This window comes from Artemia franciscana, chromosome 6 (assembly GCF_032884065.1).
Source record: "Artemia franciscana chromosome 6, ASM3288406v1, whole genome shotgun sequence".
Classification (NCBI taxonomy): domain Eukaryota; kingdom Metazoa; phylum Arthropoda; class Branchiopoda; order Anostraca; family Artemiidae; genus Artemia; species Artemia franciscana.
In genome coordinates this window covers 13,458,414-13,485,468 of record NC_088868.1, presented here as the reverse complement: position 1 = coordinate 13,485,468, position 27,055 = coordinate 13,458,414, and the positions used below count along the sequence as shown (strand labels likewise).

Sequence of the window (27,055 nt, the reverse complement as noted above, 5' to 3'; positions counted from 1 at the left end):
TGCCTTCCGATTTTTTGGTGACTTAAAAAGGCAACTAGAACTTTAATTTTTTTACGAATGTTTATTAGTAAAAGATATACGTAGCTTACAAATTAGCTTACGTAACGAACTTCTGTATTCTCATGGTTTTATTACGTATATGAAGGGATTCACCCCCTCGTCAGTACCTCGCTCTTTACACTAAAGCTTAAATCTTGTCCCAATTTCTTAAGAATGACCCCTGAATCACAAAAGCCGTAGAATAAATAGTTAAAATTACTAAAAAATGCTTTAGCGTAAAGAGCGAGGTATTAGGAGGAGGTAAGCCCATCATAGACGTAATAATTTCTGTTCGTTTTAAGTTTTAATGTTTCTCCTTACTTTCAGTTGAAAAATCTTTTTAATATTTATTTTTTCATTGTTTTTTTTTTAATAATGCTAGAAAATCCTGCTCTCCCTTCATGAAACTTTTCTTCCCCCATGACAAATTCCTCCAAGGAAAGTTCCGCAAACATATCCCCCTCTCCTCAACCCCCCCCCCCCCCTCAGCCTAAAAATCACCCAGAAAACGTCTGTGCTCTTCCAAATAACCATTACTATATGTAAGCACTGGTCAGTTTGTAACTTGTGGCCCCTCCCACGGGGACTGTGGGGGAGTAAGTCGTCCCCAAAGACATAGTTATAAGGTTTTTGACTACGCTGAATAAAATGGCTGTCTCAAAATTTTGATTCGGTGACTTTGGGTAAATAATTAGCGTGGGAGGGGGCACAGGTGCCCTCAATTTTTTTGGTCACTTAAAAAGGGCACTAGAACTTTTCATTTCCGTTAGAATGAGCCCTATCGCAAGATTGTCGGACCACTGGGTCGATACGATCACCCCTGGGAAAAAAAACAAAACAAAACAAAAAACAAACAAATAAACACGCATCCGTGATCTGCCTTCTGGCAAAAAATACAAATTCCATATTTGTGTAGATAGGAACTTGAAACTTCTACAATAGGGTTCTCTGATACACTGAATCTGATGGTGTGATTTTCGTTAAGATTCTATGACTTTTAGGGGTTGGTTCCCCCTAATTTTTTAAAATAAGGCAAATCTTGATGAAACTTATATATTTAAAATCAGCATTAAAATGCGATTCTCTTGATGTAGCTATTGGTATCAAAATTCCATTTTTTAGAGTTTTGGTTACTATTGAGCCGGGTCGCTCCTTACTACAGTTCATTATCACGAACTGTTTGATTTGATATTTAGAAGGAACCCATGTCTCAGAGCTCTAATTTTGAGTCCCGGCCAGATCTTTTGACATTGGGGGGAATTGGAGGGGGAAACCGGAAATCTTGGAAAACTCTTATAAATGTCGTAGATACGTGATTCGTAACCGGACTGGATCCGCTCTCTTTGGTGGAGTTAGGTGGTGGGGTTCAGTGCTTTGGTGAGTTTGGTACTTCTGGACGTGCCAGGACGATGAAAATTGGTAGGCGCGTCAGGGAGCTGCACAAATTTACTTGAAAAAGTCGTTTTCCCCGATTCGACCATCTGGGGGGCTGAAGGGAGAGGAAAAATGAGAAAAATTGAGGTATTTTTAACTTACGAGCGGATTTGATATTTAGAAGGACTCGTAACTCAGAGCTCTTATTTCAAATCCCGACCGGCATTAAACCTCTGATTTTCGTTTTAAAGCAATTTATTGATTCTTAGAATTTTGCTAGAGCTCATACTATATGAGCTCTTGGCTCTTCCGACCTCGTCGCAAGTGCCATATGAACTCTTAGCTCTTGTTTATAATAGAATACTTGTCGTCTTTTTTTTATTTAATGTCACCTTTAAGAAATTGCGATTTCTGTCGTATTGCAAGATTGTAAAATTTACTTCAGGCAATTCTAATGGCGAACAACTTCTGTGAATAAAGCTGTAGCGTTATCAATTTCTTCGCAAACTACATTCCATATGATGACATTATTTTCTAACTTGGCGGCTTCCAATTTCAAAATCCGATACATTGAATTTTCTTTTTTTTTCTTCTTACTTTATTATTTCATTGGTACAAGTTATTAGTTGCAAATTGAGGCAGGACGTATCATTTTCAATTTTCTGATTTTCAATTCACTATTAACCCTATTAATCTTAAGAAGCGAATGCTCTTTATCAAGATTCTCGACCCTGGTGGTAAGAGTACCTAATTGATTGCATAAGTTGTCTAATTTATTACCATTGTTTTATGACTTCGAGAATTTGCTTAAAATCTGCAGCTAGTATTGATATTTCCGGTTTCGAGCTAGAGCTATCATCTGAGGTGTCTAATAAAATATGCATACCTTCTTGTTTCGGATTTTCCTTTTACGTCCCATAATAAAATATGCATACCTTCTTGTTTCGGATTTTCCTTTTACGTCCCATTATACACTAATATCAAAATATCAAATTGTATTACTAATTATCCGAAAGTTCTTGAAATAATATTTTCACATAAATCAACACAGAGGCCTTAAATGCGTCTTACTCTGACGCGATCATTGAATGAACTGACGAGAGAATTACAAGTACTAAAAACTTTAGTAGCGTAAAGAGGAAAGTGTTGAGGAGAGGTCTACCCCCTCCATACAAGTAATAATTTCTGTTCATTTTAAGTTTTAATGTTGCTCCTTACTTTCAGTTGAAAAAACTTGTTTTTTTTAAAATTAGCTTAAAGGGGTCTCCTATCCTTTCCAGTACGCGTATGAGAGTTTGGAGGAGAAAAAAGCGAAATAACTCGCAACAGAATCTGATGGTGTGATTTTTGTAAGATTCTATGACTTTTAGGGGGTGTTTTCCCCTATTTTCTAAAATTAGGCAAATTTTCTCAGGCTCGTAACTTTCGATGGGTAAGACTAAACTTGATGAAACTTAAATATTTAAAATCAACATAAAAATTTGATTCTTTTGATGTAACTATTGGTATCAAATTCTATTTTTTAGAGTTTCGGTTACAATTGAGCAAGGTCGTCCTTACTACAGTTCGTTACCACGAATTGTTTGATTGCTTGAAAAAAATTGATTTTCATATGAATTGTAAAATAAGAGACTGAAAGTATTCTGAAATTGTACGCGAATGTAACATAGTCAGGGTTAGGCCAAGGTTAGGTCTGTGAGGCTTGAGTCCCTTCTCCCCTGCTGACGTATAAAATATTACTGCCAGTATTTGTTAGCTATTTTTTGACCAAGAAGCATCCTTCATTGTTGACCCTTCCCCCACTGAAATAAATTTTGACAGCATCCAAAAATGAGTTCTGGCTACGCCCCTGCTTTAGTGGTGTTTTCTATAACTTAATATAACCCTTGCAATTGGACAAGAATTAATTTTGCTTCGCCTTTATGAACTTTCATTCATTCCAAGTAACTTATTTATTAATAGTAAATTACGTCTTTTTTTATCCTGGTTAAACTTATTACCTTAAATCGCATTTACAGCGAGATAAGGTGGACTGCCTCCTCCTGCAGAACATCTCGCTGTTGAATTGATGAGGTGACACAATTAGTGGGTGTGATGGTATGTGGCGTCCCACTGGTACTTCCATTCCGCGTTACTCCACTCCAAACCAACTGCATTTTCGAAAGAATTAATCGATTCACCCGTGAAGTCTAATGGATAGACTGTTCGAAGTTGAGACAGAACGTACCGAGAAAAAGTTCGTCCTCTCTCTGCGTCTAGAGTGCTCCTATTGCAGCTTCATTGAGACTTGATTAATTTCAATTTGATTCATTTTGACTTGAAATATTATTTCAGTGTGTCTTGACGGGTGAAGTGAGATGGTAGATTTAAACAAGAGTCGTCATCAGGTAATATAAAGCTGCATAGTAATTATGTTTAAGAAGTTAATGTTTTTATGATATGAGTGATAATGTCAACATTTGATTGAATTTCCATTTTATTATTTCAATCAATCGTTTTATTAATACTAAAACACTATCACGAACGTAAAAAAGTTGTTCGCCCCAAGAAGCTTCGCTTGTTATGGGCCATACAACACAATAATAAAGCACTAAAAGAACCATAAATCAAACAATACATATGAAATAAAGAAGAAGGAAAATAAACACTAGCTTACAGTAAAAAAAAAACTGGTAGTAATTATAACAATAGAAATAAGTAGAAACCAAGAAAGTAGAGAAACAGGAAAGACCAAGTTGACTTTAGGAAAAAAAGGACTTTAAAAGTTAGGAGGATTCCAAAAACATTTTGAAAAAAATAGGAGAGAGATATATCAGTTGGGAAAGAATTTCAAAAAGGAGAATTTGGGGTTTGAGTGTGCAAATATTGGTGCTAGGCGCCCCCTGGAAAATCTACCTGTGGACCCCCTGGAACATTGCTCCCGGGATGATTTCCCTCCCACAGTAAATTCTCCACATGCAAAATTGAACAACCACAGAGAAAGTGCAAACTGAGTACTTCAAAATGTCGATAACATGTCCAAAGGGTTAACACAATGACAAGATGTCTGATTTACTACTGAAATTTACAAGCCTTTTTCGACAACAAATAAAAAGAAAATGAATGGAATCATACAGTTAATCACATTATCTGGGCAAAAAAGTCAAAATGGTCAGAACTCCTGATTCAAAATAAGCAAGCAATAGTTTAAATAAACAAGGATAAAATACTGAAGAAAAGAAAACTGGTAATGGGTTTTTATAAATTCAACGAAAATACTGGAAAAAACGATACGAATATTTAGTGTATTTCAAAATCGTTTGGATATGTTTGGGGAATAGGGGCATGGAAAGGAAGCTAATTGCCCTCCAGTCGGTCTGGTCACTTGAAACAGCCCTTAAACTTTTAATTTTGTTCGAATTAGCCCTCGCCTGATCTTGTAGGACCCTTAGTTCAATACGACCATCCCTGTAAGGAAACAAAAAAACAAAAACGTAACACACATAATTGATCTTTCTTTGCCAAAAAGAAAATCCAAATTTTTGTTAATGAGAACCTCTCATCAACCTCTATAGTAGATTTTAACAGAGGTTTCAACAACAAGGTTGTTGGAACCTCTACATTAGGGTTTTCTGATCGTTTTGTAGGAAGCGAAGGAAGCAGATGCTGCGAAGAGCACATTTCAATACCAAAACATTCTAAGTCTCATCGATCCTTCAAGTAGATACAAAATTAGTTCTGAGGAAGGGTAGATGGAGGTAGAAATTGACATACAATCTCTCTTGATTCCTGTGAATATTTTTGGTTTACCTCATTATTGTGCAAGTCAACAGTAACATTAAACCCAAAAACAAGCAGAGTTTATTCCGTATAGGAGGGGGATTCCCCCTCCTTATTTTCCAGCCTCCCCCTCGTAGTAGTAGAAACTTCGGAAGATGCTGGCTCGGTCGGAAATTGAGAGCTCTAGTCTTTTTTTTAAGTCAAAGGTGATTGGAGACCAACTCGCCCAGTCCTAGCACCATTTTTCATATCTAGTCCTTTTGTTTTCCATGACATTTTGAGGCTCCGATTTTGAACTTCCTCTGTGACAGAGGGATATTGGGTAAATATTCCATGGGGGAATTTTTGTGGGGAATTCTGAGCAGGGGGGATTTTTTGGGGGGCGGTTTTTCTAGGTTTTGAGTCATACTCAAAACGAGCAAAAATTAACATGAGTAGGACTGACAGACCCAATGCTTTCTCAAGACCAGAGCATAATTTGCACTCTATTGAAAACAAAATACATTTAAAATGTTTTCCTTTTATTATTTTAATAAAAAAAAGTATTTAAACTTTAAGGAATAAATGTCAGTATGTGTATATTAAACTGACAATCCACTATCATTTCTTTAATTTATTTTTTTCAGTAAAGTGCAAATTATATTCCGGTCTTGACAAGGCATGGGGGTTGTCAGCCCTATTCATGTTAAGTTTTGCTCGTTTTAATTTGACTCGGTTATTTATTGTAATTTCTGTTCTAATTGAGTGTCATTTATTTATTGATGGTGATTTGTGGTAGTTTTACGCTTGAAAGGTTATTTGACTTTATTTTGGCTCATTTTTGGTTTACTGGAGATCTTTACTGTTCTTTGAAAGACTTGTTTTATAGAAAAGGATTTTAAAATTAATTTTATTAAAATGATGGATTAAGTATATTCAAGGGTTTTTATATAATAGAAGTCAGAATAACCTTAGCTCTATTGTAGAAACTAAAATGACGAAGAAATTTAATTCATATGAATAATAGAACCCCTCTCCATCAACCCTAAATTCTATTAGTAAAGCTATTGTTAAAATTTATTGCAAAAAAAACTACTGTTGATCGAAACTCTGACTGAATATACAGAAGTTGCTTAAACATCAAAATACAATCCAACATTTTAATCCTGATACGGAAACACTAAAAAATAGCTTAACGGTTATTTCTAATATTAATCATAAATAAAAAATACCAACTAAATACGAACAAGAATTAATTTTGAAATATTTTTCGAAATATTAAAGTTTTCAGAGATCAGTAAAGAGCCATATTAAAACCTAAGACTCCATCACCCCATTAACCATCCAAAGGTCATAGCTTTATTTACGTCTTATTGCAAACAAAGTGTATTTCCTGAATTTTCACCTTATAATTATAAAATTGAAAAAACAAAAATTTGCGCGAAGTTTCAGTAATTGATTTTATTTTAAATTTAACAAACAGTCTACTTGCATTAGTCCTTTCTAATCATCTTGGTTATTAAAGTATTTTTTATGTTAAAAAAATAAAAGTGCAGTGTTCAAAATGCATATCCTTCTGAATAAACCCGAATGGTACTTAAGCAGTTTAAAGGGCTTAATGGGGAGTGAGCGTGGCACCAAATGCTGATTAGCCTTGGGGTGTTGTTTTTTGTATTATTGTCGATTTTATGATAAACAAAAACACACTGCTCAATATACAACCAATTTTCAGTGAAACACAAATGACACTATGGCCTTTAGAAAGCTAAGTTGGCGGTGGTCCTACTCCTATTTGTGGTAAATTCTGTTCGTTTCAAGTATGACTTGATTACTCCTTTTTTTCTGGTCATTTTAAGATTCATTTATTTGTCTGTAGCAGTATCTGTTATCTTTATGTTTGTTTAATTTTGTTTTGTTTCTATTAGTTTTGGTGTTATTTATTCATTGAAAGAAATTTAAGCTTGTTTTAAGCTTGAACAGTAATAGGACTTCCACCCGCATTACGTTTCAATATGTTTATTTACTTTTCTTTGAAAAAGATCTGTTCTCTAAAACGAGTTTTATTTCTGCTCGTTTTATGTTTTAATACGGCTCTTTACTTGTCTTTGAAAGTTTTTTGGCTCTACGAAAGTTTTTTGGCTCTACAATATTTCAAAAATTAATTGCAACAAACATAGTGACCTCTTCTAAACTAAACACTACAGTATCAAAACAGCAGTAACAATCGATTCCCGATTCAACCTGTTTTCCTGTTTCCAAATATAATAGTCCTACAGTGGTAACTCGTTCCAGCTTCTCTAACGAGGCCAAATATAGCCATGGATTTATACAAATGCTGATTCTGTTGGTTTGTTTTTCAAATTGGCATTATTCCCTTTTATAAATCAATTTTGATGAGAAATAAGTACAAAACAATAATTCAAAGCAGTAGAATGAGCCATATTTTGTAAATAAACTAGGTCTATATCTGGCCTAGTTGGGGAGGGATTGAAACGGTTACGGTACTGACAAGTTAAATTTGGAAACAGTGCTGAATCGAACGACATTTCTCTTTTGTTATGAAAGTATCAAACAGTTCGTGGTAACGAACTGTAGTAAGGAGCGACCCGGCTCAATAGTAACCCAAACTCTAAAAAAACCGAATTTTGATACCGATAGTTACATGAAAAGAATTGCATTTTTATGCTGATTTCAAATATATAAGTTTCATCAAGTTTAGTGTTACCCATCAAAAGTTATGAGCCTGAGAAAATTTCCTTATTTTGGAAAATAGGAGAAAACACCCCTTAAAAGTGATGGAATCATAACGAAAATCACTCAGCGTATAAGAGAACCCTACAGTAGAAGTTCCAAGCTCCTATCTATAAAAATGTGGAATTCTGTGTTTTTTACCACAAGACAGATTACGGATGCGTCTTGATTTGTTTGCTTTGTTTTTCTTGTTTCGTTTTTTCCCAGGGGTGATCGTCTCGACCCAGTGTACCTAGAATGTCACAAGAGAAATTCTGACGAAAATTAAAAGTTCTAGTGCCCTTTTTAAGTGCCCTTTCTAAGTGACCAAGGAAAATGGAGGGGCACCTAGGCCCCCTTCCAAGCTAATTTTTCCCCCGAAGTCACCGGATCAAAATTTTGAGATAGTCATTTTATTCAGCATAGTCGAAACACCTACTAAATACGTCTCTGGGGACGACTTACTCCCCCACAGTCTCCATGGGAGGGGCTGCAAGTTACAAACTTTGACCAATGTTTACGTATAGTAGTGGTTATCGGGAAGTGTACAGACGTTTTTTGGTTTGAGGGAAGGATTGAGGGGAGGGGTTATGTGGGGGAACTTTCCATGAAGTAATATATCATGGGGGAAGAGAAATTACATGAAGGGGGCGCAGGATTTTCTAGAATTAAAAAAAGAAAAAATAAGTACGAAAAAGTTTTTTCAACTGAAAGTAAGGAGCAGCATTAAAATCTAAAACGAATAGAAATTATTGCGCATCTGAGGAGCTCACATCCTTCTAATACCTCGCTCTTTACGCTAAAGTATTTTTAGTAATTTCAACTATTTATTCCTACAACCTTTTGATTCAGGGGTTATTCTTAAGGAATTGGGACAAAATTTAAGCTTCGATGTAAAGTAAGAGGTATTGACGAGGGGGAGTAACCAAGTAACTTTTTAAGTAACAAAAAAACTGGAGGGTAAGTAGGCCTCCTCTCCCGCTCATTCTTTTCTCAGAGTTGTCCGATCAAAATTATGAGAAAGCCATTTAGCCAAAAAAACAATTTAATATGCAAATTTTTTTCAATTGTTTATGTGGGGAGAGCCAAAATAAAAACAGGCATTAATTCAAAAACGTTCAGAAATTAAATAAAAAACAAGTTTTTAACTGAAAGTAAGAAACGACATTAAAACTTGAAACGAACAGAAATTACTCCGTATATGAAAGGGACTGTTCCCTCCTCAACGCCCCACTCTTTACGCTAAAGTTTTTAATGTTTTAAAAAGTAGAGTTGAGATAGAGTAAAACTTTAGCGTATAGAGCGGGGCGTTCAGGAGGGAACAGCCCCTTTCATATACGAAGTAATTTCTGTTCGTTTTAAGTTCGAATATTGTTCCTTACTTTCAGTTAGAAAACTTTTTTTTATTTAATTTTTATTTCAAAAGAGCCTATGCACAAAAGTATTACCAAAGACTACTTTTATCATTTATCTTCAGTAAATGTACAAGCACCGATATTATTGCCGTTAAGATTGGAGATAAGGTCAGTAGATGGTATCCTATTAAATTGGAAGTTAAGTGGGGCTTTTCTTAGGGAAACTCCTAGATTTAGACTGTGCAGATAATTTGAGAGCCTTAGATAAAATGTTAGGAAAATAAATTAATTTTTGAGGTTTAGAGAGTTAATAATAGGTTTGAATCAATATTAGAAAGACTAAGTTGCTTTGTATAAGAATAAATGAAAATGAAAAGGTAATGCTTGGTAACGAGAAGATCGATCAAGTGAATAGCACTTACCTGGGTAGTATTACCAGTAAAGATGGAGGATACAGTGAAGATGAAAAAAGTAAAATAGCTAAGACCCATGGTGTTTGTTCCCAGTTGAAAAAAAGCAAACTGTACAAAAAAAACAACTGTGAATCTATCCCACTTGTAAGGTTGAAAGAAAGGTAGAGACAGCCAGGACACATCTTGTAGATGAAGAAAGACAGATTGCCGGAGATTGTACTGTTTGGCCATCCATCTAGGGACAAAAAAAGCTCTTAGTCTCCAAATTAAAATATATACATTTTTTTGGCATTTCCATTAAAAATCTTTTTTAAATTATTTTCGTAGGAAAAATTAAAAAATGCACAGCTCTAGATCTTGAAAGATAAGTTTTTGCCTCCCCATACTTACTTTCTACAAATTGGTGCCAGTGTTTTTGTGTCGATTTCTCTTCAGTTTTCAATTAACATAATATTATAAAATGTTAATTGTAGGAAAATATATTGTAATTGCGTTTGGTCAGGACTTGCCTTATATTATGGTAATAGGCGTATCCCCCCTCTAGAAAATTACTTCCGGTGGAAAATCCCTCCCCCCCAGAAAATTTCCCCTTAACTTCAAATTTATAATTGAATGAGCTCCCTCCAAGTTTCTTAGATAGCCCTTTTCATCTGAAGGAAGTAGAGGGTGGATTTGCCCTTTCTAGACTATTTTGAGGGGAAGCTATGTTTTTTACTTTCCTTCTGCATTGGATCCCCTTAGCCCAGAGTTTCATATAAGATTCATACCAGTCGAAAATATTCGAGGCGCATTTGAGCCTCCTTTGTTAAAAGAAGGACCAATTTCAAAGGGACCAATCCTTTCAATAATTTTTTGCACAGTAGTCCCGTCACCCCCAAAAAATTTTGGCTGTACGTTTTAAATGGGTCAGCGAATAAAAGTTCTTGTGGCTCTGGATCCTAGCCTCTCCTCCTACTCCCCCATCCCACTTTTACGGTTGAAAGAAAGGTTGAGATAGCTAGGACACATCTTCTAGATGAAGGATGACAGATTGTCAAAGACGGCACTTTTCGGCCATCCATCTAGGGATAAACGAAAAGCTGGTAGTCCCCAAATCAAGTTGGAAGAGGTCAGGTGGAAGGATTTGAACGAAATTATAACTTCATGGGATGTGGTGAAGAGGAACGCATGCAATAGATTGGGACGAAGGATGAGATGATACAGCTGTGTTGGCCTCAGGCAGTTTGGTGTTGCAGTCAGTTGTTAGTAGTAGTACTTTTAGCAGCAACTGTTTAATATTGATTTTCTCTCAGACCCCCAAGTTCTGCTTACAACAGAGAAATTAGTTGTTTGTCCGTCCATTTTTAATTAACCGCCTGTTTTTCTGTGGTATTAAAAGCTACACGCCATCTAATTTGATTTTCTAACTAATACGACCTAGAGTCTAAAACTAAGATTTCAGCTAGAAAGAAAGCAAAAAAAGATAGAGAAAAATCTGCAAAGGTAATTCTTTTTTTTATAAAAAAACTAGTTTTAATAAGAAAAAAGGGTAAATTTATAGCAAACCATATAACTGGCTTTCGTATAATATGAATATACCACTCGATGCCTGTTTTTATGCTCTTTACGAATATAATAATAGCTTCTACCACAGATTTAAGCACTTTTTAACCTAACCCAACCTACACTAACCTTATTATAAATGACTTTAGCACTGAGAAAATATAGTATTATTTTGTCGAAAACGGCGCGGAGAAAACTTATTTTGTCGGAAACAACGGATAACTCGTCCTTAAATTGAAAATTTGTCATTTTTAAGAGCTTAAAAAGTGCTTAAATTTGAATTTTTGGTAGAAGACGCGAGAATTTTAATTTGTATTTTATTATCGGGTGATGTGAGGGTCGCTGTTTCGTGGGGACTGCCGGTGAGTTGATTTCTTTTCCTTACATATTTATATTTAGATGTTGGTTAGTATGTTTATGACAAGTTTTATGATTCTTTATTTATTGTATGCCGTTTCCCAAATAACGGGCCATTGAGCCATTTGGGATATTGTTTTTGTTATTGTTATTTTATGAAAATAAATAGAACTTGAACTTGAAGCGATTATAATATTCGTAAAAAACATAAAAAAGGCATAAGGTGGTATGTTTGCTTTGTTGGTAAGTCAATTATATGAACTGTCATAATTTTTTGAAAATTCGTCTTTTTTAAGAGCTAAAAAGTGCTTAAATCTGAGTTTGTGGTAGAAGCGATTATTATATTCGCAAAGAGCATAAAAAAAGGCATCGAGTGGTATGCTCACTTTATACAAAATCCAGTTATATGGTTTACTAAAAATTGACCAAAAAAAGTGTTACCTTTGCAGATTTTTCTCTATCTTTTTTTTTGCTTTCTTTTTAGCTGAAATCTTAATTTTAGACTCTAGGTCTCATTGGTTAGAAAATCAAATTAGATGGCGTGTAGATTTTCTCTCTCTCATAGTGTTTGATGTATTATGATCCAATTAGTCAAAAAATTAGATTAAGTCCAAAAATTAGTCTTTGGTATTAATTTTCAAACTTAAACTAGTTTTAATAAAAAAAATTATTACCCTGGCAGATTCTTCTCTACGTTTTTTTTTTGCTTTCTATTTAGCTGAAATCTTAGTTTTCGACTCTAGGTCTCATTGGTTAGAAAATCAAGTTAGATGGCGTGTAGCTTTTAGTTGTACTTTGAACTCGGCCTTTGTCCAAGTTTCTTTAATGACTTGCAACAACATTTTAGTTGTAATTACGTTGTCTCTAAGATAGTATTCTAGACAGATACGGTTTGATTCTTTCTTTGAATTTGTTTGATTTTTATTATTGTTACAATTTGCTATGGGCAGGAGCAATCCAAGTTGAATTTCGTTTTATGTTTAACTTCATTATTTATTTTAATTGATGCTCTATTGACGTTTCAATATCACTCTCTACCTGTTTTGAAAAACATTTTTCACGGAAAATGCTATTTTTCATGCATCGGCGTGAATTAGGGACGAGACATCGCCTTTCCAAGATTTTGCCCCCCCCCCCACCTCCTTCGCCTCTAATTTTTTTAAAGTACTTTTTTGTGGTATTTCCATTGACAAGTTTTTTTTATAATTTTTGTGGAAAAAATTGAAAAAATGACCACATTTTGATTTTTAAAAAAAAGGTTTTTCCGTTCCCCATTAAATTTCCGTGAATTGGTGCCACTGGTTATATGTCAATTTCTCTTCACTTCTTGGTTGGCATAACATTGTAAAATGATAATTACATAATTACTTGTCATATCAGTCATAGTTACGCTTGGTCAGGACTTGGCTCATTTTTACGATAGGTAAAAGGTATTTTCTTCCCAGGTAATATCATTGGATAATTACCTCGCGTGGAGAATTGTACTCTGCCTCCCGAAAAATTTACCCGTAAACTTCATTCTCCTGCGGACCCCCCCCCCCTCTGCAGAGAATTACCCGGAACTTTTAATTTCCATACAAGTGATTCCCGTCCCAAGATTCTAAAATAACCAATCTAAAAAGTTTGGACCTTTTAGACCAAGTTTTTATATGCGTTTCAGGCCAATTGAAAAAAATCCGGCCCCTTTTTAAGCCACCTCGCTATAGGAGGGACTAATATTTTGAATAACATTTCTAGATTATTCCCCTTTGCTCAATGACTAACGGCTGCAAGTTTCAAATTGATCAGCATTTCCGGGCCCCTAGCCCCCCATTAATTTCCCCCCAGGAACATGTCGATGATCTTTAAAGGTTCACTCCAAGATAAAACATAGCCTTCCGTTTCTTCCACAGAAAAGGATTGTCGCAATAGGGGGTGCACTATTACCCCCCCCCCCCCCCGAATATCTAGTAATAAGGGCAAAGACCAGAAATATTCCCGTAAATGAAGATTTTTTATATATCAATTTCTATCCCTTCCCCTTCCCTAGAATTCTATATTTGTCTATATGTTCAGTTAGTTAAGATCTTTGGCATTAAAATGCGCTCTTTGAGGCATTTGCCCCTTCCCGCCAACAAAATGATCCACCACCCCTCCCTCGTATCAGCTTATGAGTACTTACATTTCATTGCCTAAGATTTTACAAAACATGAAGCAAATTAGTTTAGTTAAATGAAGCTTTAAAATAAATTTCCGAAACATTTTTTGGAATAAAAAGGGAGGTACCATCCCGCAGCACCCTTATTCAGGCTTAGTCTAAATAAAGAGAGATGAGACATTAAGTCCTATCCCTTCCCCCCGTACGTCTCCCTATATTTATCAGAGGGCTCTTGGAGATTTAGGCTATTTGGGTATTGAAGTGCTCATTTCTGGCATCTGGCATTCCCAACCACCTACACAATGAACCACCGACTTTCCTTCATAGTAGTTTTTGTACAGTTATACATTTTTCTTTATTCTTTTTATTTGTCATAATTTTCACTTAGGGATAATTTTTTCATGGAGGTATTTTTCACGGGGGAGAGGTCTAGGAGAATTTTTGGGGGGAATACACTTACCCCTATTTTTCTACAGTATCATTAAAACTCTGCAGCCTTGACGTAGCTGACTTGTGCACCCAGCCAGGACTTACCTCATTCTTTTTTTACCAAGCCAGTCGGCAGCTTTGACCTGTGTTGTTCTTGCGCCAAGCCAGGACTTAAATCATTTTTGCACAGAAAGTCCTGAGCTTGGACTAAGCTCTTCTTCGCAGTGAGACTGAGAATCCTTTATGATTCTAGTTAAAAAATTGATAACCAGCTTTTGTAATAAAATTTGCATGTGAAGAATGAACCCATAAAATTGTTTAGGGTCCTTGTCTTTGGAACTGCATGGATTATGTTCCCCCACCCCTAAAAGTACATTTTAAGTTTTTGATCATTATGAGGGAAACGACTATCTAAAAATTTTGGCCCGATAGTACGGGGTTACAAAAGTGGTGGAGGACATTTGTCTCCCCTCTAGATTTTGATAGACACTTTTTTATGTATTTACAGTGAAATTTTTGTTTTGTATTTTCATTGACAAAATTGAAAACAACAAAGTTGCCCTCTCCCCTAATTTCTGTGAACTGACACCACTGCTCCTGAAGCAAAATAGGGCACAAAAAGGGGTTTTTTTGCCCTCCAGTCACATTCAGCCTTTATAAGAGGGCCTTGGGCTCTTATTTTCCAACGGGATGGTCGGGCTGTATCACCAGTTTCCATAGACAGATCCAGACAGCACAGGGACACGTATCCCCCACAAGGTTGGAGGTTTACTATATATATATATATATATATATATATATATATATATATATATATAATATATATATATATATATATATATACCTATGTGATTGTATGGATGAGTAGGGTTAGGGCCTCATTCAAGTGCTGGTCTATATTAGTCACTAATTTAGGAAAACAGTCTTCCTTTTCTCCTTCTGTCTTTTTTTTTTTTTTTTTTTTTTGTGTTTGTGCTGTAGCATTGGTGATTTCTCTTTTCATGATATATATATATATATATATATATATATATATATATATATATATATATATATATATATATATATATATATATATATATATATATATATTATAAGCAAAAAGTTTTTAATAGACAGTGAAGGCAACATTGACAGAGTGTCTGGTGCTTTATATATTTTAATAAAGTGGCTGATAAATTTCGTAGAAATACAACCGACTGTGCTGTTTCCCATCCCCAATCATAAGAAAGAATCGTATATTTTATGGTTTTATCTTTTCTGATTGTCTTTATCTAGTTGGTTGTCCGGCAGTGTCAAAGGCAGTTACACATTCAAATATGGTGGTTTTAAATGAAGGATCGCCTGAACATAATATTTATATCAATGGGAAAAAGTATATAGGTAAGACATTTTTTCCCTACTAAACCAGCCCGTTCTGTTTTGTAGTAGTTTGACAGTGAAAATAAAAGAAAAATTTAATTTATAGGAGGGCAAGAGAAATTGATAAGCAACTTCTGAGTTACATAACTATTATCAATTTTTTTTGTGTTTGTTTCGTTTTTCTTTAATACTGAAGGTTTTACAGTTACCCGGTACACAGTAGAAATGATTTGTTTCAAAAGATTCGTTTTTGACTAATGCTCAGAGACACAAAAAATGAAAAAAGGGGAAACAGTTGCAAATTTTCAGAAAACCTTAGAGTGTCTTGAGAACCAAATTAAGCACTAGAACATGAAATGAACCAATTGTTCCAATCTAGATGCTTCAATGGCCAAGTCTTACTATAAAATGTCATTTAACATATTTTTGTAGTTCTGCAACACAATGAAAAGAGGGAATTTTTTTTTGTATTACAATTGGTAAGTGTGGCAATGGTTAGTAAAAGGGTTAAGCGAAACACTTTTCTAATGTTGGGTGTTCACATTACCCTGTAAATCTAGCAACTGAATGTAATCTTGACTTGGTTTAAAGATACTAGCTGGATAATATTCACTTTTGAAAATTTGTATCTTATTCAAATTTCTTCTATCGAATAAAAAACTCAGGGACAGTTGCTTTTTTTATCGGTATTAATTAAAAAAAATTGTCGTCGTGCAACAGGCATTTTTTTAGCTCTGTGATGAAATTCGAAAAATTCAATTTTTGATTCCATCCAATCTTTTTGTCTAGTCCAAAAGCTATATTTTGCAGTCTGAATACTTTTTTTTACTCAAAGATCCAAACTTGTGAAAGTAGCCTTAGTAATAGGTTTTTCACGGCTAGGGATTAAACGTGGATGGAGATAAATCTTATTCCCATTATGGAGTAAGATATTTCTTCGAAATTTTATTCCTACTTTACTGCCAAAAAAATGATTGTTTCGTCATTAGCATATGACCAAACAAGATTAATATTACTCCTTATTTTCTAGTTATCGATTGTTCGCTTCAGACCATGTTTACTTTCAGTTGACTCGTCGTTTGAAATACATTTAAAACCTTTTATTAATTATCTTTATTTGTTTGTTAAGATAAAGAGTCGCCCAGGCCTTTTTTTTTATGTCAAACTGCATTTATTTAGTTAGGACTTCTTACATTTTTTCCATAAAATATGTGTTGCAAACCAGCCATTTACAGTTTTTGCAGATAATTTACAAACCATTGATATATAATAATGAGTTCTTCTTTATATTAAATAAAAAAACAAGTTTTTTAAACTGCAAGTAAGGAGCGACGTTAAAACTTAAAACGAACAGAAATTACTCCGTATATGAAAGGAGTTGTCCCCTCCTCAACGCCCCGCTCTTTACGCTAAAGATTGACTCTGTCACAACTCTAGCTTTTAAAACAATAAAAACACTTTAGCGTAAAGAGTGAGGCGTTGAGGAGGGGGCAACCCCTTTTGTATACAGAATAATTTCTGTTCGTTGTAAGTTTTAGCCTAATGTCGCTCCTTACATGCAGTTTAAAAAACTTATTTTTTTTACTTAATTTTTGAACGTTTTTGAATTATTGCATGTTTTGATTTTGGCTCACCGCCCATGAATAAATAAAACGAAATTTAAATTTCGTCAATACCGCGCTCTTTACACTAAAGCTTGAATTGGTCCCAAATCTTTAAGAATGACCCTGAATCACGAAGGCCGTAGAATAAATAGCAGACATTACTAAAGAATACTTTAGTGTAAAGAGCAAGGTATTGTGGAGGAGATGAACCCCCTTATATACGTAATATTTTATGTTCGTTTTACGTTTTAATGCTGCTCATTACTTCCAGTTGGAAAAAATGTATTTATTTTTCATTGTTTACTTAAATAATGCTAAAAAATCCTGCACCCCCTTCATGGAAATTCTCTTCCCTCATGATAAATTCCTCCATGGAAAGATCCTCCCACGTAACCCACTCCCACCGACCCACCCCCACCCCAACGCGGAAAAGTCTCCCTGAAACCTCTGTACACTTCATAATAACCATTACTATATGTAAACAGTGGTCAAAGTTTGTAACTTCCAGCCCCTCCCCCGGAGACTGTGGGGGATTAAGTCGTTCCCAAAGACAAAGACACATTCTCCCAAAGTCATAAGGTTTTCGACTAAGCTGAACAGAATGGCTTCAAACCGGATCAAAATTTTGATCCGGTAATTTCGGGGGAAAATGTGCGTGGGAGGGGGTCTAGGTGCCCTCCAATTGTTTTGGTGACTTAAAAAGGGCATTAGAACTTTCAGTTTCCATTATACTGAGCCCTCCTGTGGCATTCTAGGGCCACTGGGTCGATACGATCACCCCTGGGAAAAAAAACACAAAAAAAACAAACAAAAACACGCATTTTATAGATAGGTGCTTGAAACGTCTGTAGTAGAGTTCTCTGATACGTTGAATCTGATGATGTTATTTTCATTAGGATTCTATGACTTTTAGGGGGTGTTTCCCCGTATTTCCTAAAATAGGACGAATTTTCTCAGACTTTTGATGAGTAAGACTAAACTTGATGAAACTTGTATATTTAAAATCAGCGTTAAAAAGCGATTCTTTTGATGTAACTATTGGTATCAAAATTTCGTGTTTTAGAGTTTTGGTTACTAGTGAGCCGGGTCGCTCCTTACTACAGTTCGTTACCACGAACTGTTTGAAAAATAATCATAAGATTTTGGGGAATTACGAAATTAGGTACACACTGAGCAGAAGATAAAACACAAACTTGGGCATTTTAAAGTTAATTTAAAGATATAAAAAAGTTAATAGAAAAGAGTTTCTTGCAAAAATTTGGAGTTTTGGCTATTCGAAAGAATGGAATTTAATTTTTCATTAAGCTATTCAGTTTTTAATCTTGTTTTCAAAATTCAAAAAGGTAATCTAATTTTTTTAGATGCTTGAAGCATTGTGTAATTTTTAAAAATTTTGTTTTGAAATTTCTGGTGCTTAAGACAAGAACGAAAACTTGGAAATTAATTATACAATTGCGATAGAGTTTAGAAATCTCTAACTACTTTCTTGAATTTGTCATAAAAAGGTACATTTTGGGTAGTGTACTGCATAACAATAAGTTTTATGTTGCTGCACCCTCCCCCATTTCGTTTTCAGTGACTATTTTGCTTAATTGTGATTTTTTTGTAAAACAACTAAGATTTATGCAATATCATAAGTTTTTGTTTTACAGTCGATAATGTTGCTGCAGAAACGTCCTTGCTAGAATTCCTCCGAGAAAACTGTCAAATCAAGTCTGCAAAACGGATGTGCAATGAAGGAGGCTGTGGATCCTGCTTAGTAAACGTGAGCAGGAAGAATCCATCCACCGGTGAACAAGAAGTATTCAGCGTCAATTCAGTAAGCTGTTTTAATCCATTCAGTTTATTTCTTTTTTTTTATTTGTGGGTAGCGACCTTTTCTACCAATCAGTATTTCCATCATGAAAGATTAGCTAAGGGGCTTGAAGGATTGACAAAGCCTATATCCTTAAAATATGTATGCTTAACAGCCCGAAAGTGTGTAAGAAAACTGCCAGGGGCTCTACATTATATGCTGATTTTTTCATGGCTCAGGCATCTTCAAGGCTCAGGCCCTTGTCTGAGAGGACGCGGGTTCGAATCCCAGCGTACCCAATTCTTCAGTTTGGGACGGGGGTCAGTGGGGTGACTCTGTAAGCTTAGCCAGAGTCGACCCAGCTCTAAATGGGTACCTGGAGAAATCTGGGGAAGGTAAACAGGAAGGGTGTGCGAAAGCACTGGTTGGCTGGCCCCCAACCCCCCATTGCACTTCCTGGCTGAAGGGCCAAGAAACGGAGATCAGCACCGCCGGTACGGACTGTAAAGTCTAATGACGTATCCTTTACCTTTTTTTTCTTATCTTCAAGGCTTCAACTCATAGCTTTAATCTCTATTATTTCCAAGTCCAATCACTTTTGCAGAGAAGTTGCTGCCTGCCTCAACTCTATGAATCCCATTTCCCAATATTACTTTCAGTTTTCAAGAGTTCCGATGCACTTTAAATTTTATCTTAAGGTAGTGAGGGTTATGAAAACCAACGTGTCACCTCTAAAGAAGGTTAATTTTTTGTCAATTTAAATTTTTCCATTCATCACTTTTATTTTTTGATATCACAGTTTACTATTTAATTCATGTTTGTTTTCTGACTTTAAGGACATGAAAATATACTTTTTTTGTTTTATTAGAGAAATAATAATAATGATAACTTACAAATGTACGTTTATATAAAAAAAGACTATAAAATAAAGGGAAAGGAAAAAGGAATTCACAAATCAAAGAAAACAATATTAACAAAAGAGTCATTGCGTCACGGGAACTCACACAATACGTGAAACGGTAAAAATGCTCACAAATTTTCAATTGCTCTTTTAGCGGCTGCAAATTCAGAAAATGGTAATATTTTAATTGCGTCTACGCCGTTTACCATGTTGTGTAGACCCAGAATGTAAATGATATATACTGTAGGTAATATCACTACTATAGAGAGTAGATATATAGAGATCTATTTTAGAGAGCAGAATGTAAGAGAGTAAATATCAACTCTCTCGAAGTAGATATATTAGAGAAAAATATAAATATTTACAATGAGTAGACCGAAGTTCAGGACTGCATTCTAGGTTTAACAAGAAATAATTAAAAGCTACAAAAAAGAAACTTTTTTTGTTTCAGCTGACGTTTCATAGTAGCTGGAATACAACGGAAAAGTAACTTTGAATTTACTGTTTTAGTAACTTTTTCTTGAGATAGTTAGGGAACATGTTTGATGATGTAACCATGCATCATTATTATCATTGCCATTAATAACAGTTTGAACCGTGTTGAAAGTATTATTAGACTAAATTATACCAAAAGATTAATGAATACAATTGAAAATCAGGAAAATTATACCCTTACAAACTTAAAAGCCAGTAGTTACCTCACAGCCATTTCTGGTTGAAGTCACTTCAAGTAACCAGTTAAAGTATAGTTACTATGGTATGCAACCCGAAATACAGCCTAGATCTGTTAGTTTTGGTTAACCTATCCCATAAAGGTGATACTTGAACGAGGTGAGGAAGGATTACAGTTTAATATAATTTTTCTAATATCGCCTATTTGGGGTAGATTTTAAAAAACTAAGTATGCTGTATCTCGCACGAATATTCTTCGTAATATTTTCAGGTGTAAGCAGGCAGGTGCTTTTAACATTTTGACCTTAGATTATACCTAAGTTAGTCATAGAACATGCCTGAATTTGTTATTTCCTCTTTACATTTGATCAGAATTTGAATGTTGACTTTTTTTTTACCGTTTCATCCTTACTTATCCTCACTTCTTTTTTTTATCCTCACTTTTTTTCTTATCCTCACTTGCAGAAAAGTGTATGAAAGAAGTGATAACTCTCTCTTGAAACAATTGCGGGCAAAAACTGAGAAACCATTCCAGGAAATTAGATAAAATTTAGGCGAGAGTAAGGAATGGGGGGAGGAGAGAAAATATGTAAAAGAAGAGAAAGATTATGAAGCAGGAAGACAAGTGGATGATATCGAGAAATAAGTGAAATGGTAAACTAACCAAGTGTCAGCAGTCATTTTGCAATGCAATAATAAGATAAAGAACTCCCGAGAAACTTCAAAAAAATGTCCAAGAAACAATTTAGGTTAGTACTAGCTAAGGTAAATTCAAAGGTAACAGAGAACGCACAATTACCAAATGTAAGATGGTAGAGTTTTACTAGTGCATAGCTTCTGAAGCGGGAGATTCCACCAAAAACGGCATAAGGAAAAACCGGCTCCAAATCCACTAAAATATATCGTCAAAAATGTGACCAGTAGCTGTTCCTGGGATACTCTAGCATGTGTCGCCATACAATTAAGATTTCCTTGCCTATGTTACATACTGTTGCATTCGAAAAACCAGATTTTGGAAATATTTACTTTGAATAAACCCAACGTCCAGTTTAAAGTCATTCAAGAATTTTCAGAATCTGCTGAATTATAAATTGGGCTTCTCAGAAGAATTCTGAGGATTCTGATGACATTAAACTGGATTTTGGATTTAATCTAAGCAAAGAAAGCTGAAATCCAATTTTGGCAGATACGATAGCATGAAAGATGGTTGACAATATGAAGAGGGCTAATTTGAGCATGGAACCTACGAGATATGCATATGCTTTCAATTGTTCTATTATACTATGTAACGCATCTTTTTTTTGTGATTTTCTGTGATTTTAATGTACTCCCTCTCCCCAGAAGTAAATACCCCCTCACGTCTTTGCTATTATAGACATATTTCTATAAAAGTAAACATTAAGAATAATTTAAAATAATTACGGGAAAGGACCTTAAATAAAAGACCTTGATTATTATTCTACTTTTAATAGTGGTTGAAGAACTTGAACTTTCGAATTTATATAATAATTGTTGCATTATCGAAAAAGATTGTATGTCTTAAAGAATTTTTTCTATGTTACGAAATTCCTGAAATGTGTTGAATTATGTTATCTAAACTGGTGAAACTCTTTGAGGAGAAGTACTTAATATCAGTATTTTCAGGAAATTGGCTTATCTTCATTCAGAAACTCGTTGAAAGTTCAGGTAACGGACATATCTGCATTTGACACATAAAACTTCCTTATATTCCAAAAATATAAATTGACTCACTAATCGCTTTGAGACTAAGGAACATTTTTTTTATATCAATGACAGTTTTAACTCAAGCAAATCAACCGATTTTTTAGTCCCATTTCAAAGTAAATTGGTCATGTATGCTTTGTTACGGATGTGTCGAATTTTGTTAAAGCTATTAAAACATCCTTCTGTGTACTTTTAAACTCTACTGCCTGTATATTTTCTAGTGTTTATTTCTCACCCATGTCAGACATTATAGGTATATTCTTACCAACGGGAATCTGTGACACAGGGAGCAGAGATACCAATACTTAAATTAACGATGTGACCTCGAATCCAATTTTTCGGTGTAGCTATTACCATATTTTATGCAAAAATCAAAAAATTACATGTATAAGGAACTGAGACTACCCATTTCTGGATAATCACTTTTTGACATCTGAAAACTACAATAACGTTTAATATGATGAATTTCATAAAATTGCTTTAAATTCATTATACTCTATTGATTTAATGCTATAAAATGTCTGTTCGTCTTGCCTGAATTTTTTCCTTATTCATGAGTGAGGAAATTCCCTTGGGAGCAGACAAATAATTCTGTTTTATTTTGTGCTTAAAATTAAGAATGTAGAAACAGAATATTATATTCGTCGATTACAGAGTTTCAACTTCATTGAGGCTTTTTCAGGCAAAGATGCCCGTGATTTAATTTTTTCTGACAGCTATGCTCTCCATTGGTGATTTTTGAGGCTTAAAAGATAAATTGGGCGTATTTGAACCGGCTTTTTCCAGAAAAGGTCAAATCCGGTGAACGGAAGTTTGTTTACACTAGACCGTCTTTGCCTGAATAAGCTATAATAAAGACAGGGCTTTAAAGACAAAAGTTGCTATATCTATGGTGACAAGTCAATGGTAGTTCTGGGACTGAAGCTTGACAGCACGAAATATTCTATAAGTTCTGTTCACCGGCCGTACTTATTAAGTCTACAGCTAATTTACTAAAAATTCTATAAATCTATTTTTTTACTTTAAAACTAGTCTCTATATTTTTCTTAGTGCTTACTTCCTACCCACATTGCGCATGATTGGGACATTTTAACGACAGAAGGTCTGGGGAGCAAGAAGCAGGGATATCACAGCTTACAAAAAAGAATTGCTGATGGTCATGGATCTCAGTGTGGTTTTTGCACTCCTGGAATGGTCATGACTGCCAACAGGTAAACCTTCTTTATTTCAATCGGTCATTTCTGCGCTTGTCGCTTTTTTTGATGATGACATAAATAGATTCATTAGATTCAAAATTTCATTCAAAACAGAAAACGCAACATGAAACACGCAAAGTATATGTTCAGGCAGTTAATTAAGGGCTATGCACAAAAATAAGACTACCTACTTGTGGTACGATTTTGTCACTAATTTTTGGGTATTTCTGGGTAGCCAATAAATAATAAAACCAAGATGAGCCTTTGGGTACTATATAATCTTATGAAATAATTACGTCAGTTTTGCTAAAAATTACTGGAAACTAAAAAGTACTGGAAACTCATGGACTCCTGACAAGTGTAAAAACTTACTCGAACAGAAACAAGTCATTTCCATATATGTACTCCATATACATATCGAAAGTGTTCAATAGTGTCTATAACTTCCAAGCCATCGGCTCTCTATTCCACAGTGGTATAATTGCAATTATTCTGAAAACTCATAAGTTTTGGTACAAAAATTTGACAGTGTCTGCCAAATGGACAGGCACGGTTTCAGAACCAACCAAATCAGGATAGACGTGAAGGCAAGAAAGTTTTTTTTAGCACTCTCGTTTTCCAATCTCCAAAATCCAATCTCCAAGAGTCTGAATTGGATCTCACCATCTGTTCTGTTTCACGGATTTCTGCTTTTTCTCAGCAGATCTACAAGATAACCTGAATTAACTGCTAACTCATTTAAAATCTATCGGGCTTTTAATCAATATCGATAAATGCAAATTCTAACATTCAACGTGGCTAGAAGTGACAGTGTAACCCTTAAAAATTTCGCAGTTCCTCCACTCCCAGACTTGAAATATTTTGGCATAATGATTTCAGAAGGGATTTGCAAAGCCAGGCAAACAATTGTGAAACAAACAATTGCTGCAGTTAAATTTGCCGGATTGCGACTGTCGTGGCAGATTGGGGCCGGTACTCCAGGAAATCGTTTTTTCAAGCGATTATCATGTTATTTAAATCGTCGGTCCATTCTATCTACTACCAGAGAGTAACACCAATAAAAAAAATTATATTTTAGATAGGCAAAATTTCCACTGTTTATTCTTAACCGGCACTGAAATTTCCCGTCACGAAAAGTCCGGGATTACGAACCCAATTGGCCTTAGACCGGTTCAGCGCTCCTCGCGGAGCTTTTTATCGTTAGTCCCCCCAACTTCCCCATCATCATTGCATTGCATCATTGCATCAATTCACTCAAACTATTTATTTATACTCACAAAACAAGGTTCATCCATCCCAACTTTAGTGGGAAAGAAGAAGATGCTTCAATCTACTACAAAATACTCTTTGAACATTGTATACTTTGGTCTGGTCTGATGGGGATTTTCAGTGATAAAATATTGATGATTCTCAGGAACGAGGGGATTTTCGGGAACTAATCCGCTTGGCGTCTCTGAACCCGAATAGCGAGAATTAAGCAGTGGTTCAGAATTCATGGAAAGTCAGTGATAAAGCGAAACTGAATAGATGAAAATTTTCTCGAGTAATAACTTAAGAGTTTGTTTTTCTTGGAGTATTTAGTTTCTTCATTTTTTATTTTTTTCACTCCATTATAATCTCATGTATTGGTGGGTAATTAAATCATTAGTATTATCACTACGAAAATGACTAGTTAGCAGGCTTACAACATTATAGAAAAATCAAAACTTGTACATCCAGAGCAGACCTCTAGATTGAGGAAAGATGCAAATAAAATTTTGACCCCCCCCCCCTCACGTAGATTTCGAAAATGACCTTTTGTATCTTCAGTAAAAAAAACTGACCCGCCCCCACCTAATTTTCACATTTTTTTTATTTAATCAGAAAAAGCGATCTTTACTTCACCTTTATTTTCATGATTTGGTGCCACTGACAACGGAACTAGAGATTAAATCTGGAGTCTTAAACTTTCTTCCAGTAACATCTAAAATAAGGTTATACATAAGGGTAAACATAGCTAAGTTTATAAGATTTCCTTTATGTCACCTATTTTATTAAGTCAACCCCACCCCCTTCCTTGTTCCATTGAACAAACATATCTTGGTGTACATAATTGGGCAATACCACTTAAGTTTTCTGAAAAATTAACTTTTTAACTATTTTTCTTTTTCTTCCTTCTTCTCGTCATCTGTCTTGGCTATTAATTTGTAATTAAAAGTAAGAACCTGTGTTGGAAGTAAACGAGTCAATATTACTTATTTCTTCCTTTTTCAGGAACGTCTGGAATTCCAAGACGTCTTCCTTATAGAGTAGCTGTAATTCAGTATTTTTAAATTTTATGTTCACCCTGTGTGTTTTTTTAACTTGTTTTTCTTAACTTCTATATTTGGGTTTGTGTCCATGCTTTATGAAATTCATCATTGAAAAAAAAAATTTTTAATAGGGTGTTTTTCACAGTATTTAACAGTTTGTGGTAATGAACTTTAAGTAAGGAGCGACGCGGCTCAATAGTAATCGAAACTCTAAAAAACAAAGTTTGAATAACAGCAGATACATCAAAAGAATTGAGGCTTTTTATGCTAATTCCAAATACATAAAGTTTATCAAGTTTAATACTTATCAAAACTTATGAGCCTTAGAAAATTTGCACAATTTTCGAAAAAGAGAGAAACACCCAAAAAAGTTTCGCGATCTTAATGAAAACCAGATTCAGTAAATCAGAGAACACCATGAAGCAGAAGTTTCAAGCTCCTATTTACAAAAACGTGGAATTTTGCATTATTTGCCCGAAGAAACATAGCGATGCATTTTTATTTGTTTTTTTTTTTCCAAAGGGTTATTTTGTCGATCCAGTGATTCTAGAAGATTGAGAGAGGTTTCATTTGATCGAAAATCAAAAGATGTAGTGCCCTTTCCAAGTGACCAAAAAGATTGGAAGGCAACTAAAACCCCCTCCTCCCAATCCCCTTTTTTCCTAAGGTCATCCGATGAAAATTTTTAGATTGCCATTCTGCTCAGCATAGTTGAAGGTTCTAAAAACTATGCCCTTGGTGTTGAAATACCACCCCCCAGCCCCCGGGGAAAAGTGTGTAGGTAAAAATTTTCCACGGAAATAGGGGAAACTCTGGGATGATTTGAAAAACGATTAGAAATTAAAGTTAAAATGAAGTAGAAATTTTCTGGGGGATTTTTATAGCAAATATGGATTTTGCCGGGGGAGGGGGTATTTCATGTCGGAGTAATTTCACTTGGATGAATTTTCCCTGGAGGGGAGTTGGATTTCCCGGCATAATTTGGTAAACAATGAGAAATTAAATAAAAAAAAACTGTTTTTTTCAACTGAAAGTAAGGAGCAACATTAAAACTTAAAACTAGCATAAATTATTCCATATATGAGGGGGATCGCCCTCCTCAATACCTTACTCTTTACGCTAAAGTTTGACTTTTTATCCTAAAACCTTAAGAATAACTCTTCAAACACAAGGGCCGTTTTAAAGGCTCTAAAACATTTTAGCATAAATAGCGAGGTATTGAGGAGGGGACAACCCTCCTCATATACGGAATATTTTTTATTATTTTTAAGTTTTAATGCTGCTGCTTACTTTCAATTGAAAAAACTGGTTTTTTATTTAATCAAATTATTAAAACACCACAATAAGAAAAAAGCCACCACCTTCTACGAAATTAAACAAAAGCTTGCAATGTTG

At 34.8% G+C, this 27,055-nt stretch overlaps 1 protein-coding gene across 3 annotated transcripts in view; it reads left to right on the top strand.

Moving 5' to 3' along the window:
• The first annotated feature begins 3,721 nt into the window (after positions 1-3,721).
• Positions 3,722-27,055, top strand: part of LOC136028074 (uncharacterized) — a 295,077-nt gene continuing 271,743 nt past the window's right edge. For 2 of the 3 annotated variants that reach the window (XM_065705681.1, XM_065705683.1), the window contains exons 1-4: positions 12,349-12,438; positions 15,393-15,497; positions 18,733-18,899; positions 23,224-23,384. In XM_065705681.1, coding sequence (XP_065561753.1) covers positions 15,434-15,497; positions 18,733-18,899; positions 23,224-23,384 — 392 coding nt within the window. In that variant the 5' untranslated portion in view covers positions 12,349-12,438; positions 15,393-15,433. Of the gene's footprint in view, positions 3,801-12,348; positions 12,439-15,392; positions 15,498-18,732; positions 18,900-23,223; positions 23,385-27,055 lie in introns of those variants that run through there. The other variant, XM_065705682.1, reaches the window with a different exon arrangement.